This window comes from Pinus tabuliformis, chromosome X, assembly GCF_031772625.1.
Source record: "Pinus tabuliformis cultivar Carrire ecotype Pingquan chromosome X, CPIR1, whole genome shotgun sequence".
NCBI lineage: Eukaryota > Viridiplantae > Streptophyta > Pinopsida > Pinales > Pinaceae > Pinus > Pinus tabuliformis.
Genome location: NC_142308.1, coordinates 689,476,864 through 689,492,708, shown reverse-complemented (window position 1 = coordinate 689,492,708; position 15,845 = coordinate 689,476,864). Strand labels below are relative to the sequence as shown.

Below are 15,845 nucleotides of genomic sequence, written 5' to 3'. Positions count from 1 at the left end.
AATCTGGAATTGAACTTATGCCTCTTGGGCAATCTTCATAAAACCATTGCTCTGCAATGCTCCTCAATGTAAGGAGAAATAATTTCATCATAATGTTTTCAAATAGAACTCTTGTTTACTATAAAGTCCATAATGTTTCAAACAGTGTTGCGGGGGAGCGCTCCCCCCCTCGCTCTCGCTCCCATTCCGCGCTCCCGAAATCGCTCCCGATAAAAAAAATTGCGCTCCCTGCCAATTTAGGGAGCGACATCGGCAGCGTCGCTCCCGGAGCGAATTTTTAACGCTCGGGAGCAATCGGGGAGCGAACGCTCCCGATCGCTCCCGAGCGTTAAAAATTCGCTCCGGGAGCGAATCGCCCGACGCCGGGAGCGATCCGGGCGGAAAAAAAGCCGCGGACGCGAAAATTTTTTCCAATTTAAAAAAAAAAATTGTTTTAAAAGCCCAATGGGGCAAACAAACATTTCATTATCACTTGAATGAGAGCCAGAGCAAGGAGAGCAAGAGCAAAGGAGCGAGGAGAAGCGAGGAGCAAGTGCCGAGGAGCGAGGAGCAAGCCTGCAGAGAGGTAAGTAACTTAGTAATTTAGTTAGTTTAGTTAGTTTAATTTAGTTAGGTAGTAATTTAGGTAGTTTAATTTAGTTTATTAACTATATTTAGTAAAAAAATTATGAATCTAAATTAAATTAATAGATTAAAATTATTAAATTAATTAATATAAATAAATTAAATTAATTAATATAAATAAATTAAATTAATTTGCAGATTCAAAAGCCTACAAATATCAAACATCATGGACCTGGCTATATTTCTTGGGATTTTCCTCTTCTTGGTCCCTTTTATGGTTATTATGGTGCTGGAGAGTAGGAAACGGAGGGGCCAAAATGAAGAGGGAGATGAAGAAGCTGGAGAAAGTGGATTTGATGAAAACCTGGTGAGGAGGAGCTGGAGGAGGGTGAACATGACTCTCAAAAAACTAAACAAGACCAAACCCCATTGTGGAAATATGTTAACAGGCCTGAAGCAGGGAAAGGGGGTGGAACCACTAAATTTCATTGCCCCCATTGCAACAATGATTACACAGGTTCATACACCTGTGCCAGAAAACACCTCTGCGGGAAAAGGCCATGGGATGGAGACAAACAAATAGGAACCAAAACTTGTCCAGCGGTGTCAGCAGCGGATAGAGCCAAATACATAAGGGAAGAGGAGGAAGCCCAATACAAATCAAAAAAATCAAGGGGTTTCTTTGAACCAAGCTCACAATCACAAGCACAAAGAACTCCTTCAGCATCCTCCCAAGGCAGTGGATATGGAGGCACAGGGTCATCAGGTTTAAGGCGTAGAACCATATCAGATTTCCTTGATGAGGGGTGTAGGAATGATGTGGATTCAAAGGTTTACAGATTTCTCTATGCATGTGGGATACCATTCAATGTTCTTCGCTCACCTTATTGGCACGAAATGGTTTCTGCCATAAATGATGCCCCTAAAGGATACAAGAGCCCTGGGTATGACAAGGCAAGAATCGTTGGACTTGATCATGAAAAAGCAAAAATATCACATTCTTTGAATAGAATGACAAGTTCTTGAACTGACCATGGGGTGTCCATTGTATCTGATGGATGGACAAATGTAAAAGGCAAGCCATTGATAAGTGTTCTTGTGTGTCTGTTAGTGGTGCCATCTTTCTAACTGCATATGATTACTCAGACAAGTTCAGGATCGGCATCAACATTGCAGAAGCATTACTTGAAACAATTGACCGTATTGGGCCATACAATGTCATCTAAGTCATCACTGATAATGCTCCTAATTGTAAGGCAGCGGGAGCAATTATTGAGGATAAATACCCCAACATATTTTGGTCTGGATGTTTGGTTCACACATTGAACCTTCTGATGCATGATGTTATCAAGAACAAAAATGCACAATACCAATGGATTGGTGATTTGTACAAGAAAGGCAAACAAATGATAACATTTATTACAAATCATAACAATACACATGGCCTTTTTTGCAATCACTAGAGATTGGAGTTGTTGAAGATTGCGAAGACCAGATTTGGTAGCTATTACCTCACCTTCAGGCGGCTTTTGAAGGTAAGAGAGTCATTGGCTAGCATGGTATCGAGTCCACATTGGCAGGTATTAAAGGAAAGGGCTACAAATGCAGCTGACAGGCAAGGTTTTGAATTGGTGGAGGAGGCCGCTCTTGATGGTCAGTTTTGGACAAGTGTGAGGCAAGTGTTGGATTTCACCAAGCCCATTTATCACATGATTCGGTTTGCAGATACAGACGAACCAGTGATTGGCGAGGTGTATGAGCAGATGGATACCATGTTGGGGCAAATAAAAGATATTGTTCATAACAGAGATTCTGACTTGTACAAAATGATTCACGATTTTGTGTGTGTACGGTGGAATAAACTTAATCTTCCACTACATTGCTTGGCGTATATCCTTACGCCAAAATACTACTCTACATCTTGGTTGGGCCAACCTGCACCAGGGGGTGGGTTTTCGACCAAACCCCATTTAGATGCAGAGGTAACTAGTGGATATTTGCAAGCATTGGAAAAGTTGATACCTGACAGGGAGGAATGTGCAGCTGTGCGCCTTGAAATAGGCAGATACTTCAGTGGCACTGGTTTGTTTGGTACCTTCCATGCAATGGAAGACAGAGACATATTTGATGCTCTCACATGGTGGGAAACATATGGCGGCCATGGACTTTTGCCAAAATTGGCAAAAAAAGTTCTATCACAGGTTGTGAATACTTCTTCTACAGAGAGGTGTTGGAGCACCTAAAGCTTCATACACAATGTGAAAAGAAACAGACTCAATGAAAACCGAGCAGAAAGCTTGGTTTATGTGCACTACAATTTGAGGTTGTTGAGTCATTACTGTGATCGGGCTTATGAGGATCCCACATATAGAATTTGGGACAATCACCCAGAGGATGACAATTTGGAGGATGGTATAGTGCATCTTGAAGAACTGGAAGAGGAACTTATAAGGGATGAAGATGAAGTAGCTGCAGCTGCAGCAGCCATGCCACCTCCACCTCCACCATCCAGTAGCAGTGCTCGAGGTCCGAGTCTTGTTCCTTTGCTGTCACCACCTCCATCTACACCCTCACGTGGAGGGCATGTGCCTTCTAGTTCTGGTCGTCGGTCTGTGCGGGAGACTCCTAGAAGACCATCACGACATGCTTATACTCCTGGAGACTCTCGTGGCAAGGGCCACATGTAGATTTACAATTTACTTGTCTTTTCTAGTTATATTAGACTTTAGTTTTCATAACTGTTAAGTTTTGAGTCCTTGACTTTTGACTCTTGACTCTTTCATATCATAATGATATTTTTTGTAAACAATATATGACCGTGACAATGAAAATTTGAAGTTTGAAGTTGGCAATTATAACTCATTGGTAATGATTGTGAATTATGAATATGATGCTTCGTGAAAGACTAAAGTTGTTTCATTTCATTTCATTATTCATGTATCATTTTATAACATTTCATTTCATGTTAACAGTTAGAAGTTAGGACTTAGAAATATCTAAGATATTACTTCTTGTAATGGTTGACCGTTAAACTTAGCTTACAAGTACAACTTTGGTGATCAATGATGATAAATGTTATATATTGAATTTTCAATTTTGAAAGCTTGAAGTTGAAACTTTAAGATTGAATTTGATGAATCATGATTCATGAGACTCATTATGTTGCAGTTGTAATATGTATTTTACTAACTTGTGGACATGGTTGATGAAGATTATAATTTCTAGAATCTAGATGATTGATGTGATATGGTTCAATGATCAATCTATTTTTTTATTTTTTTTTTAATGTTTTTTATATCTAATTCATCATTCTACATGTTTTTGTTGACATATATGTATCAAAAATTAAAAAATATATATATTTTTAAAGATTCGCTCCCGGATTCGCTCCCAAACCGGGAGCTTCTGAAAATGGTCGCTCCCGCTCCCGCTCCCGCTCCCAAGTAACATTGGTTTCAAACATGTTGAACAGCCGCATGAGGCTGTCTTGTGAAAATTGGGGTTTGCCCAAGAGATCCAAAAGTGGGAAATGGATTTGGATACCCAAGGATTTTGGAGAAGTCCAAATGTTCCTATGAAGCATCCATATCTTATGAGATCTTCAATCCCAACAATCAAAATCTGAAAATACAATGCATACCTTAAAATGCCAAGGTGGAGTTACCCATATGAGGCGTATGTGCTCACCTCTACATTCAATGTCTTTAAAATATGTAAGGAACAAAGGCTTTGTCCCTTCATGGAGCCTGGAGCGAACAACCCATTAATTGACAGAAAAACATATATTTTGTTATTAATAAACTTGAATGATGATGTTAGATAGGAGAGCCCCTGGCTTATATACTTCCTCGGGTACCTCTTGGTGAAAGGGCATGATCTTTGCTTGTTCCCTTTTGCCTAATTAACCTATTATTGATTTTTTACATAATTTTGCCTCCTTGTCAAAAAGATGCTTTGTCCTCAAAGCATATGTAACGACGGACAAAGCATATGTAACGACGAGTGTTGTTGACGAAACGCTTTTGTCTCCGAGGAAGCTTCTTCTTTTGGTAGGTCTTTCCACTTAATCAGGTATTCTTTGATTACTTGTGATCACAACATTTTTTCCCTAATGGAGATGATACCTTTTGGTTCTAAAATGATGTTTCCTTTGTCATCTAATGTCAGAAGCATAGTTTTAAAAACCGGTGGAAAAAATCGGTTACCGGCCTAACCGGCCGGTTGGAGGCCTGGCCGGTCCGAACCGGCCCTTCTAACCCGGTTGAGACCCCCTCGTGCCCAAAAAAAGGCCCTAACCGGTAAAAACCGGCCGGTTTAGGGCGGAACCGGCTGGTTTATAGCAAACCAGCCGGTTCCGTCCTAAATCGGCCGGTTTATGGACAGGCTGCCGGTTAAAGCAAAAAAGCGCAGCGGTTTTGGAAATGAGGGCGGTTTAGGGGTTTTGGGGGTGAGGGAAAGGTATTTTCCCTCCAAAAACACCCTCACACTTGCTATAAGACACCCCTCTCACTCTCATTTGTCTCACACAACTGATTTGGAGTGTTTGTGAGTTTGTTTGTGAGCTTGGAGAGTGTGGAGTTTTTGCTGAAGTAGTCATCTTGGAGTTGGAGTTGGAGCTATTTTGGAGATAGTGTGTAGCTGTCAGTGGAGTTGCCATCATCAAGAGGAGGCTAAGGGAGCTACTTTGCATTTCTAGGTAAGGATTTGCACTTGATAATTCCTCATTTGAGTCTGCTGTCCATGAATTATTTTTTTTGTGCTATAAACTTCTCACTTCAATGATCTATCATCTATGCTAAGCCTATGAACTCTCTAGCTCTATGCTATCAAATTTTGTAGCTTGCATGTGCATTTTTTTCCTACATTTATCATTGGTTTTCCATGTTCCTTAGCTGCAATTTTTTTTTTAAATGGCAGATTTATTTGCAAATTGTTATTATTTCAAGCAAACATGGCTCCAAAAGGAAAGGACAGTGCATGGGTTCATTGTGATGTAATTGAGGGAAAAATGATATGCAAATTATGCCATAAATCTATTGGAGGTGGGGGTATTCTTAGGTTGAAACAACACTTGGCTGGGGTAAGAGGCCAAGTAAAGCCATGTGATGCACCAAAAGAACTGTTAGGTCCTATTAGGGCAGAATACATTGCCAAGCTTGAAAAATTTTATGAGGATAAGGCTAGGGAGAAGGCCATCCAAGATGAAATTGCAAGGAAGAGGGAATTAATGGAAACCATGAATGTTTTGAAACAGAGTGGGTATGATGATTATGAGATTCAAGACTCCACTTCTATCCCTTCCACCAATGACCCCTTTCACTATGTTCATTCTTCTGTTGGAGTTGGCCAACCATCAAAAGGAACAAAGAGACCAAACATCCAAAGTTATTTCTCATCTTCTGCCACCATTGCCTCTTCTAAATCTAATCCCACTTCCTCCTAGCCAAGTTCTCAAGCCACTTTGGATCAGCATTGGAAAAAACAATGCAAAGAAACTTATCACCAATACATTGCTAGATGGTGGTATGATTCAGATATCCCATTTAATGCTGCTCGCTCACCTTATTACCAAGCTATGTGGGACTCTGTTATAGCTGCAGGAAAGGGCTTCAAAGGCCCTAGTATGCATGACTTGAGGGGAGCTCTTTTGCAAAAAGAGATATCTTCCATTGATGAGTATTTGGTTGAGTTTAAAGAGTCATGGGTCAAAACAGGTTGTTCCATTATGTCAGATGGATGGACCGATGGAAAGAACCGCACTATCATTAATTTCCTTGTTTCTTGCCCTCAAGGAACCATGTTTTTGAAATCAGTTGATGCATCTGATAGGGTAAAGGATGCAAGCCTTCTATTTGAGCTTTTGGATAACATTATTCAGGAAGTTGGGGAGCAGCATGTTGTGCAGGTCATCACTGATAATGCCTCAAACTATGTTCTTGCTGGAAAGATGCTTGAGGCCAAATATAAGACCATATTTTGGACTCCATGTGCTGCACATTGCATAGACCTCATGCTTGAGGATATAGGCAAGGTGGAGTGGGTAAAAAACACTGTAGAGCATGCCAAGTGCATTACAAAATACATTTACAACCACTCATGGGTATTGAGCCTAATGAGGAAACACACTGGAGGCAAAGAGCTTGTTAGGCCTGCAATTACGAGATTTGCAACTCACTTCCTCACGTTGCAATGTCTCAATGGTCAACATAGAAACTTGCAGAAAATGTTTTCCTCTGATGAATGGTCTGAATCTCGGTGGGCTCGTAGACCAAATGGAAAAGACACCAAAAAGAAAGTGTTAGACACTTATTTTTGGAAAAGGTCTGTAGAGCTTGTGAAAATTACCGAGCCCCTTGTTAAGGTGCTAAGGTTGGTGGATGGGGAAAGATTGGCCATGGGCTACATTTATGAAGCTATGGATCAGGCAAAGGAGCAGATACGGGCAGCTTACAATGACAGGTTAGCTAAATATGGCCGTATATGGGAGATCATTGGTAACAGATGGAACAATCAACTCCATCGTCCTATACATGCAGCCGGGTATTTTTTGAACCCAAGGTATCACTATAAAAATCGGCTAGGAGATCAGCATGATGGGGAGGTCAGAGCTGGATTGATTGATTGCTTGGAGCGCATGGTCCCTAACCATGTAGACCAGTTGGATATACATAGACAGCTTACTATTTTCAATCAAGCAAGTGGTACTTTTGGCAAAAACTTGGCAAAGATGGCAAGAGATGTGGACCAACCAGGTAAGCAATTCCAATTTCCATTTTGTTTTTCATTTCAAGTTAAAATTGTTTACGTTCTTTACAATTCAAATTATAAACTAAGTTACTAATTATTGTCTTTTTCTTTGCAGCACATTGGTGGGAGTCATTTGGTGGCCAGTGTCCTCAATTGCAAAGGTTTACAATTAGAGTCCTCAGTCAAACTTGCAGTGCTTCAGGTTGTGAGCGCAATTGGTCTGTTTTTGAGCGCATACACACGAAGAAGAGAAACCGTTTGGAACAAAAACGGTTAAATGATCTTGTTTTTGTGCAATACAACCTTCGACTGAGGAGGAACCAAATGATGAGCAAATCACCTGATCTAGATCCCATTGTGTTGGACGATATTGATCCAACATCAGAATGGGTGGAGGAGACTGAAGATCCTGTGTTTGAGGCTGATTTTGATATCGACATGGCTTTAGCGGAGGATGAGGCAGATTATGTGGCGGCATCAGAACCAGGATCAGTAGCGGCATCAAGGAAAGGCAAGGAACCAATGGAAGGCACTAGTCGTGCAGGTCGACAAACTCGTGCTTCCATTAGGTCCACTTCTATTGTCATTGGTGGCATTGATACTGATGTTGCAGATGAGGCAGAGGCATCCTCAGACTCTGAACCAGATGATGTCTATGTAGCTCCTGATGATGATCATGTGTCTAGTAGTGGTGATGGACTTGATGATTGATCATGTGTACACTGTAGACTTGTAGTAGGCCAATGGCCTCATAGCTTGCAGCATTGTTTTTGGACTTTATAGGCCATTTAGAGCCTCATTTCTTATGTATTTTGCTATTTTGTCGATGATATGTATTGCACTCGGTGCCATTTTGATATATTCACCTTTGCATGGTATATAAATGAGCAAACTTTGCATATTTTGTCTCTATTGGCTTGGAATCATGGTTTTACATCTTAAAAATAGTTTTGTTTCATTAAAAATTAATTATTTAATGTATTTTTTAAAAACCGGTTCGTTTAGACCAAACCAGTCCCGGTTAGACCGGTTCCGGTCGGTAAACCGGTTCATTAGGTGGACCGGTTCGGTCACCGGTTCCGGTTTTAAAAACATTGGTCAGAAGTGCTGTCTGTGCCACTTGATGTTTGGTGTGTGTTTTTTTAAGGCGAGAGACACAGAAGACGTTGTGAACACGACTTTTATCAGGAAGGCTTAAACTGTATGCTACTTGGTTGATCTTTTTGTTAATCTGGTACAGTCCATAGAATCTTGGTGCCAATTTGGTTTTTCGTTATGTTTTAAGGACAATTGTTGCTTGTAGGCTGAAGTTTAACAAATACCTATTCTCCAACTTCAAATTCTCTTTCCGTTCTGTTTCGGTCAGCGTGCTGCTTCATACGATTTCTTGTAATATTCAGATTTTCTTTTAGTGCTTGGAAAACTTCTTGTGTTTCTTCTAACTCATCTTTAACTGCTAGAAGCTGTCTCGATAATGACAAGTTCCTTCCATCTATGAGGTTCATAACTGTACAAAGCTTGAAATGGAGTCAAGTTTGTTGAAGTGTGGTAAGTAGAATTGTACCACCATTCAACGAGATGTAACCATTGAGCCCACTTATTTTGTTTGTTTGTTGCATAACAACGTAGGTAGGCTTCTAAACATTTATTGACAACTTCTGTTTGACCATCTGTTTGAGGATGGTATGTTGAACTCATGTTGAGGTAGGTTCCTATATGTTTGAAAAATTCCTTCTAGAAATTACCTTTGAATTTGGCGTCTCTATCGCTAACAATGACCTTGGGAAACCCATGTAGTTTGTAGACATTCTTGCAAAATATCTTGGCGATTTGTTTTGCCAAGTCTGATTTCTTCATTCCTATGAAGTGTGCATACTTGGTGAGTCTGTCGACTACTATGAGAATTTTGTCCTTGCCATCAGACACAGGTAATCCTTTGATAAAGTCCATTGATATTTCTTCCCACTTTTGATTTGGAATATTTAAGGGATGGAGCAGTCCGGGGGTCATAATGTTCTCATTTTTATTTCTCTGGCATTTATCGCATTCTGCTACATATTTTTGAATATCATTATTCATTCCCTTCTAAAAGAATGATTGACGTGCATTATAATAGGTTTTAAAGGAACCTACATGCCCAACTGACAATGAATCATGGGACTCTTTGAGAACTTTGGCTTTAAATTTGGAATTGGAACTTACGTAAATTCTTCCCTTGTACCACAAAATATCATTTTTCCATTCAAATTTTGAATTATGAGGAGGGCTATTGATTATAGCGCTTGTTTTTGTATCTTTCGCATATTCACTTCGAATCTCATTAAGCCATTCTGGGACAACAACTGAAATTGCAAGTAATGATGATTCTTCTTCTTTTCTCGACAAAGCATCTGCTACTACGTTGTCTTTCCCTTTCTTATGTAATATATCCATGTCGAAAGCGACAATTTTTTCGATCCTCTTTTGTTGTTCTGCCGAGAGTTTTCCGCTAGAGGAGATGCTGAAGACTATTATGGTCTATTCGTATTAAGAATTTACTTCCCACTTGGCTAATGCGTGCATAATGGCAAGCATTTCCTTGTTATATGTAGACTTGAGACATTCTTTCTTGTTGAGCTTCCTGCTTTCAAACGCAATTGGGTGACCATCCTGCATTAATACTGCTCCTATGCCAAAACCTGAAGCGTCACATTCAATTACAAACGACTTTGAAAAGTTTGGAGTTGCCAATACAGGTGCATTAGACATAATTTCCTTCAAGTCTTCAAAACACTTTTTTGCTTCATCATCCCATCGAAATGAGTTCTTCTTTAGAAGGTTCGTTAGGGGTGCAGTTACATGGGCATAGTTTTTAATAAACCTTCGATAGTACCCAGTCAACCCTAAGAATCCTCTTAACTTGGAGATGTTAACTGGTTTGGGCCATTCTTTTATAGCCTTGATCTTATTAGGATCTACTTTTACTCCTTCCTTAGATATTATGTGTCCAAGGTACTCTACTTCTTCTTTTCCGAAGGTGCACTTGGACATCTTTGCATAGAACTGATGTTCTTCTAATATAGTGAGAACTTGCTCCAGATGTTGTAGATGCTCTTTCCATGTTTTACTATAGATTAGAATATTGTCAAAGAACACTAACACAAACTTCCTTAGATACGAACGAAATACCTCATTCATGGTGGCTTGGAAGGTTGCTAGAGCATTAGTTAATCTGAATAGCATTACCTTAAATTCATAATGGCCTTCATGTGTTTGAAAAACAGTCTTCGCTATGTCCTCTAGTCTTATTCTGATCTGGTAGTATCCCGATCTCAAATCCAATTTTGAAAAGTATTGGGCTCCATGAAGTTCATCTAGCATTTCATCTATAAAGGGGATCGAAAACTAATTCATAATCGTTACTTTGTTTAGTCCTCGATAATCTACACACACTTGAAAGGACCCACCCTTATTTCAGACTAAAACCACTGGAGCAACGTATGGGCTTCTACTTTTTGCAATGATTCCACACTTTAAAAGATCTTGGACTAATATTTTGATTTCAGTTTTTTGGTGGTGTGGATACCTATACGGCTTGATGTTGACAGGGTTTGACCCTGATTTGACTTCGATTATGTGCTCGATTTCTCTTTCAAGCAGCATCTTCATAGGAAGATCTTGGAACACCTTTTTGTGTTTTTGAATTAGTTTTTGAACTTCAGGTGGTAGTTCTTGAACTTCAGATGTTTCTTCGCTAACCAGTCTTGAAGCCAACATCTCCATCTGATGACACTGTATTACATATGCTGGTGCTACCTTTTGGATCAACTTCGTTATCTGGTATGATGATACAATTTGATTCTCAGGGGGCTGGAACCCATATAACTTGTATTTTTGCCCCTCCCATTTAAATTTTATAATCTGCTTCTGATGGTTAGCAGAGTAAGTGCCTAGGGTTTGTAGCCATGTAGAACAAAGATTCTATATTGTAGTCCTGAATTTGTAATTTGACTTTATGGCATTTTCCTACTTTTTCAATTTTCTTTCTGTACCATCACTTTCATGTTGGCATGGGATATGCGAAAATGTTGGGCCTTTTCACCATACTTGAGTCCAAAAGGTTGTGGGTGCTGGCCAATATCTATTAGAACCATTGCATTGCTCTTTTTGATATGTCCTTTAAATTTTAATGTCTGCGGCTAAGATATACTTGTCATGGCCGATATTGACACTTGCAGAATATTTTCGTTATCTGGTTCTCGAGAAAATTGTGGAGAATCTTCAACTTCTTCTACGTCTAATTCTTCATTGTCTGAATCATTGGTTGCTTCACATGTATATAGGTTCTTGGTCTCTTTTCCCTTAGCACATTTATGTTTAGGATCCCATTTTTTGCCACAACGTTTGCACTTACCTTCTTTCATTCTTTGCATTTCCAAATTAGTTTTTTCTCCTTCACGAAGATGTGGTGGAACATTTTTTGTATTATCCGTGTTAGAAGTTTGGGAAAATCTTCGTCTTGAATATACTCTTTCAACTTTTGGCCACTGTATCCTTTTGAACTTCTTTTCTTCAGTCTTTTCTTTTTGTCTCGCTTCTTCTATAGAAGTGATGTCATGAAGCTGAAGTTCAACCTAGAGATGTGGTTTAAGACTTAAGTCCCATGATGTATGATTGAATAAGACGAGTATCTGACAACCTAGGTACTCGTGTTGCTAGATTTTCCCATTCTCTAGTCTATTCGTCCACATCTCCTTTTTATTGTAGCCTGGTGAGTGTTGTGAAGAATTCTTCTTCTTTGACACCTTGGAACCTCTTAAAGAATGCATTTTTGAATTTCTTCCAATTGATAGCGTGTGTCATTTTCTTCCACCACATATACCAATTATATGCTTCGCCTTCCATTTGCATGGATGCATGCCTGATCTTTTCATCATCATTGTCAATACTGTAAATCTCGAAGTATTCTTCTGCTTTATTGAACCATGCAACATTGCATTTCTCGTTACCGTCAAATTTGGAGAGCTCAAGTTTTTCTCTTCGTTGATATGTAGCAATTGCTGGAGTGAAGAAGGGGTATTGATTTGAGAACTACATATTTGAGTATTGATTCCAGAGCTGCATATTTTGAAAATTCGTGTTACTATTTTGTTGATTGGGCATGGAAGATGCTTTTGGAGACTCAGGGGTCTGATGTGAGTCTGATGAGTTTGATGTATTCGAAGAATTTGGATGTTGAGTAGCTTCGTTATTTTGGTGTATTTGATCAGGTGTGATTTTCAACCTTTCACAAATACAGTTCAACATAGCCATTGCTTGATCATGAGCTATTGATGCTGCATTATGATTTTGATCCACCTTATTTGAAAGGATTGCATGATCATTTTTAAATTCATTATGATTCTGCTCGAGTTGAGTCTCTATTCTCTTCGTTGTGTCTGGGAGCTTCTTGATTTCATTAGAATGTCTGGTAACCTTATTCTCAAGATCTATCAATTTTTTACTAAAATCAACTATCGTCATTGATGCGGACATTGATCGGGTATGAGGTGGTGTATATTTATCTTAACTTGACTCTATTATTATTATTTTTTTTTATAGACTATTTCTTTAAACTAAACAATTTTTTTTTTTTTTTGTTTTTTTTTTTTTGTTTTTGTTTTAACTAAATAATTATAAACAATATAATTTAATAATTATAAATTTTTTATAACTATATAGTTATAAATTTAATCTAAATAAATTAAAAAAACTATGTCATTGCTGACGGATTGGAGCACGACGGTCATTGGGGGTCAGGGCTCTATTTGAAACAATGGATGCGCGACAGGGAAATGGTTGGGACGCAGGTGATGTTTAATTGACTAGGTGGCGGGAACCAGAGATGGTGGCATGGTGAGGGTGAACAAATGGTCGGTTTGGATGCTGTCAAAAGTAGTGACGGGGGACATGCTATGACAGGTTTGATAAGCGGGAAATGGGAGAGCTAGGGAACAGGGTATCAAGGTATCGTTGTTGGAAGGCGACACAGAAAAACTAGGGACGTGGCGGAAGAACAGTGGCACAACGTACAGGTGGTCATGGATGTCAGATGGTTAGGATGTCAGGAGCGTCACAGAGGGAATTAGATAGCAACAACGCTAATACGATGTGAGACAATTGAAGGAGGCGTATGGAAGTTGGACAACACAACAACAGATGGAATAGAGGGTGACAAAAGAGGGAATGGTAGAGTTGCATAGTTATTCGTCGAAGGACCGAGAAGCCCTGATACCAGATGGAGTGAACAACCCATTAATTGACAAAGAAAACATATATATTTTTTTATTAATAAACTTGAATGATGATGTTACATAGGAGAGCCCCTGGCTTATATATTGCCTCGGGTGCCTCTTGGTGAAAGGGCATGATCTTTGATCGTGCCCTTTTGCCTAATTAACCTATAATTAACCTATTATTGATTTTTTATATAATAGAGCCTCCATGTGAGATCAACAAAACACTCCCACAGATATCTCATTTGTCATCTTCTTTCCCAAGAGAATGGGTTTTGTCCTTGGCAACAACGCTAAAAAATGTTACTACCCAATTTAGCACCCTTATTAAAGTCCCAACCACAGTGCCATGGGGTAAACACACTTGGAAAATGTACCGTAGTCACCTTAGCACAATTTCCCTCTTAGTTTAGGCCAGCTCCTTAAAGCCATGGGGGGTATCCCAATCTATCAAGTAGGTCATTGGAATGGCAAGTATGAGTCACTTCAACAAATGCACACTTCAGTATACAGTTAGATAGATCAGTGCCTTATAAGTGAGTAAATGCTTTAAAAATATTCAACTAGAAACTTTGACATAAACCCCCACAATATAAAGAGGGTTAGGAAATAACCAATAAGTGTTAGGGTTAGGGATGATGATGAGAAGGTTTAAATTTCTCGTATAACACTTTTAAATCTCGCAAGGATAGATGAGATAGGTGGGAATGTAACCCTGGGCATATAGCCTTAATAATCTACAACTAGACTAAAATTTTGATTTTCTTTATCTGGAAATCTCTATTCTATTATATAAAATTTTAATATATATTGAAACAAAAAAATGCATATAAATCTAAAGATAAGTTGTATACACATAAATGAATAAGTAGAACAATACTAAAGTTTGAAAATAAATTATGAACACACCCCCTTACCCTTGGGAGTGTATTTACTATGCTAACCCAACTTCCCTAGTACACTACGAAAATGGGGTAATTTTTTTTTGACTTTCTTCTGAGTTTCTGTAACTCAACTTTGGATGTCATCATCGTATTTGTCTCAACGAGACTTGTCAAGGTTTCCTGGTTGGCTATGCATACTTGTTGGAAGTGTGGTCAACCCCTTCCTGAAAACTATGAGCCATCTGTGAATGAGCCTTGGACTATTAGCATATGTGATTGTGCTAATGGTTGTGATAGTGTGTGGTTTGGTTACTCTGTACATGTGTTCGATTTGGATGTAATACACTCTAGACGAGACCTTCATGAAATTTTTGTTGAAGGTGGAATGGCTATAGCCTTAGCAACTACCATATACCACAGTAAATTCCCATGGTGCTTTTCTGATTGAGAAGGTTTTCTATTCGCGTGGTGGATGTGTAACACTTGCACAGGTTTGTTTATTCAAGAATTACAAATAAATACCATTTTATAGCTCACCTTGTGATCTGTGTGTTGTGCATTGTTGTATGCATTGGTGAGTGCTTAGTCAAGAACATAGCCCTCATGCAAGATCAAGCTATGACCACAATACGTAAGAGGCCTAACTACTTATGAAGGAATATTCATGGAAGAAAGACATCAATTACAACATAATAGGTTGATTTAACCTCAAGATGCATGCCGCTGTCAACACTAGAATAGGCTTTGTATCCAACAATGCAATCCATAACATATGATGATAGGATGACATGAAGATGTATGCGGGTTGGTTTTGAAGACTTCACGCACTAAATATTAGGGCACATTTTCACACAATGTCTTATGTGTGTTTCTCTCAAAAAACAAGTGATTTGCCTTCCTCTACAACTTTAACACTTTGCTTAACTTCCCTCTAGCTTTTGGTGATTGATCATATGATGAGAGTTAGAAGGCAAGTGTTATAGTTGTAGAGGAAGGTAAATCACTTGTTTTTTGAGAGAAACACACATAAGACATTGTGTGAAAATGTGCCCTAATATGGAGTGCATGAAGTCTTCCATATATATATATATGCAATTTAGTTGGGACTGTTAGGTTGTATGATTGAGTCGAACTAAACTTGGATTAGGGAAGCTGACTTTTGTTGCCCAAAACTAATGATGCTTATGGGGCCGACCTATGATACAAATTCTGACTGGAGGGTCGACCTATAACACTTTGAAAGGTTTCATCAAAGGTATACATCTAGTTGGGTCTCCTCTTTTGCAAAGAAGACAGATAACAGTGATGGGTTATTTGACCTAGTTACAAGATTAATGAAGACTCAAAGGTTGAGACAAGTCTTTGCACCTTTTGGGCTTGAACATGCACTATTGAA

The 15,845-nt window shown here is 39.0% G+C and overlaps 2 protein-coding genes across 2 annotated transcripts in view; both read left to right on the top strand.

Moving 5' to 3' along the window:
* The window catches only part of LOC149141847 (uncharacterized), a 292,486-nt gene that overhangs the window by 13,912 nt on the left and 262,729 nt on the right, over positions 1-15,845 (top strand). The gene's annotated exons all lie outside the window — the stretch shown is intronic.
* On the top strand, positions 6,083-8,371 carry LOC149141848 (uncharacterized). The gene is made up of 2 exons (XM_089449194.1): positions 6,083-7,316; positions 7,427-8,371. Exons 1-2 carry the CDS (start codon positions 6,140-6,142, stop codon positions 8,020-8,022), a joined length of 1,773 nt encoding a protein of 590 aa, XP_089305320.1. The 5' UTR covers positions 6,083-6,139; the 3' UTR covers positions 8,023-8,371.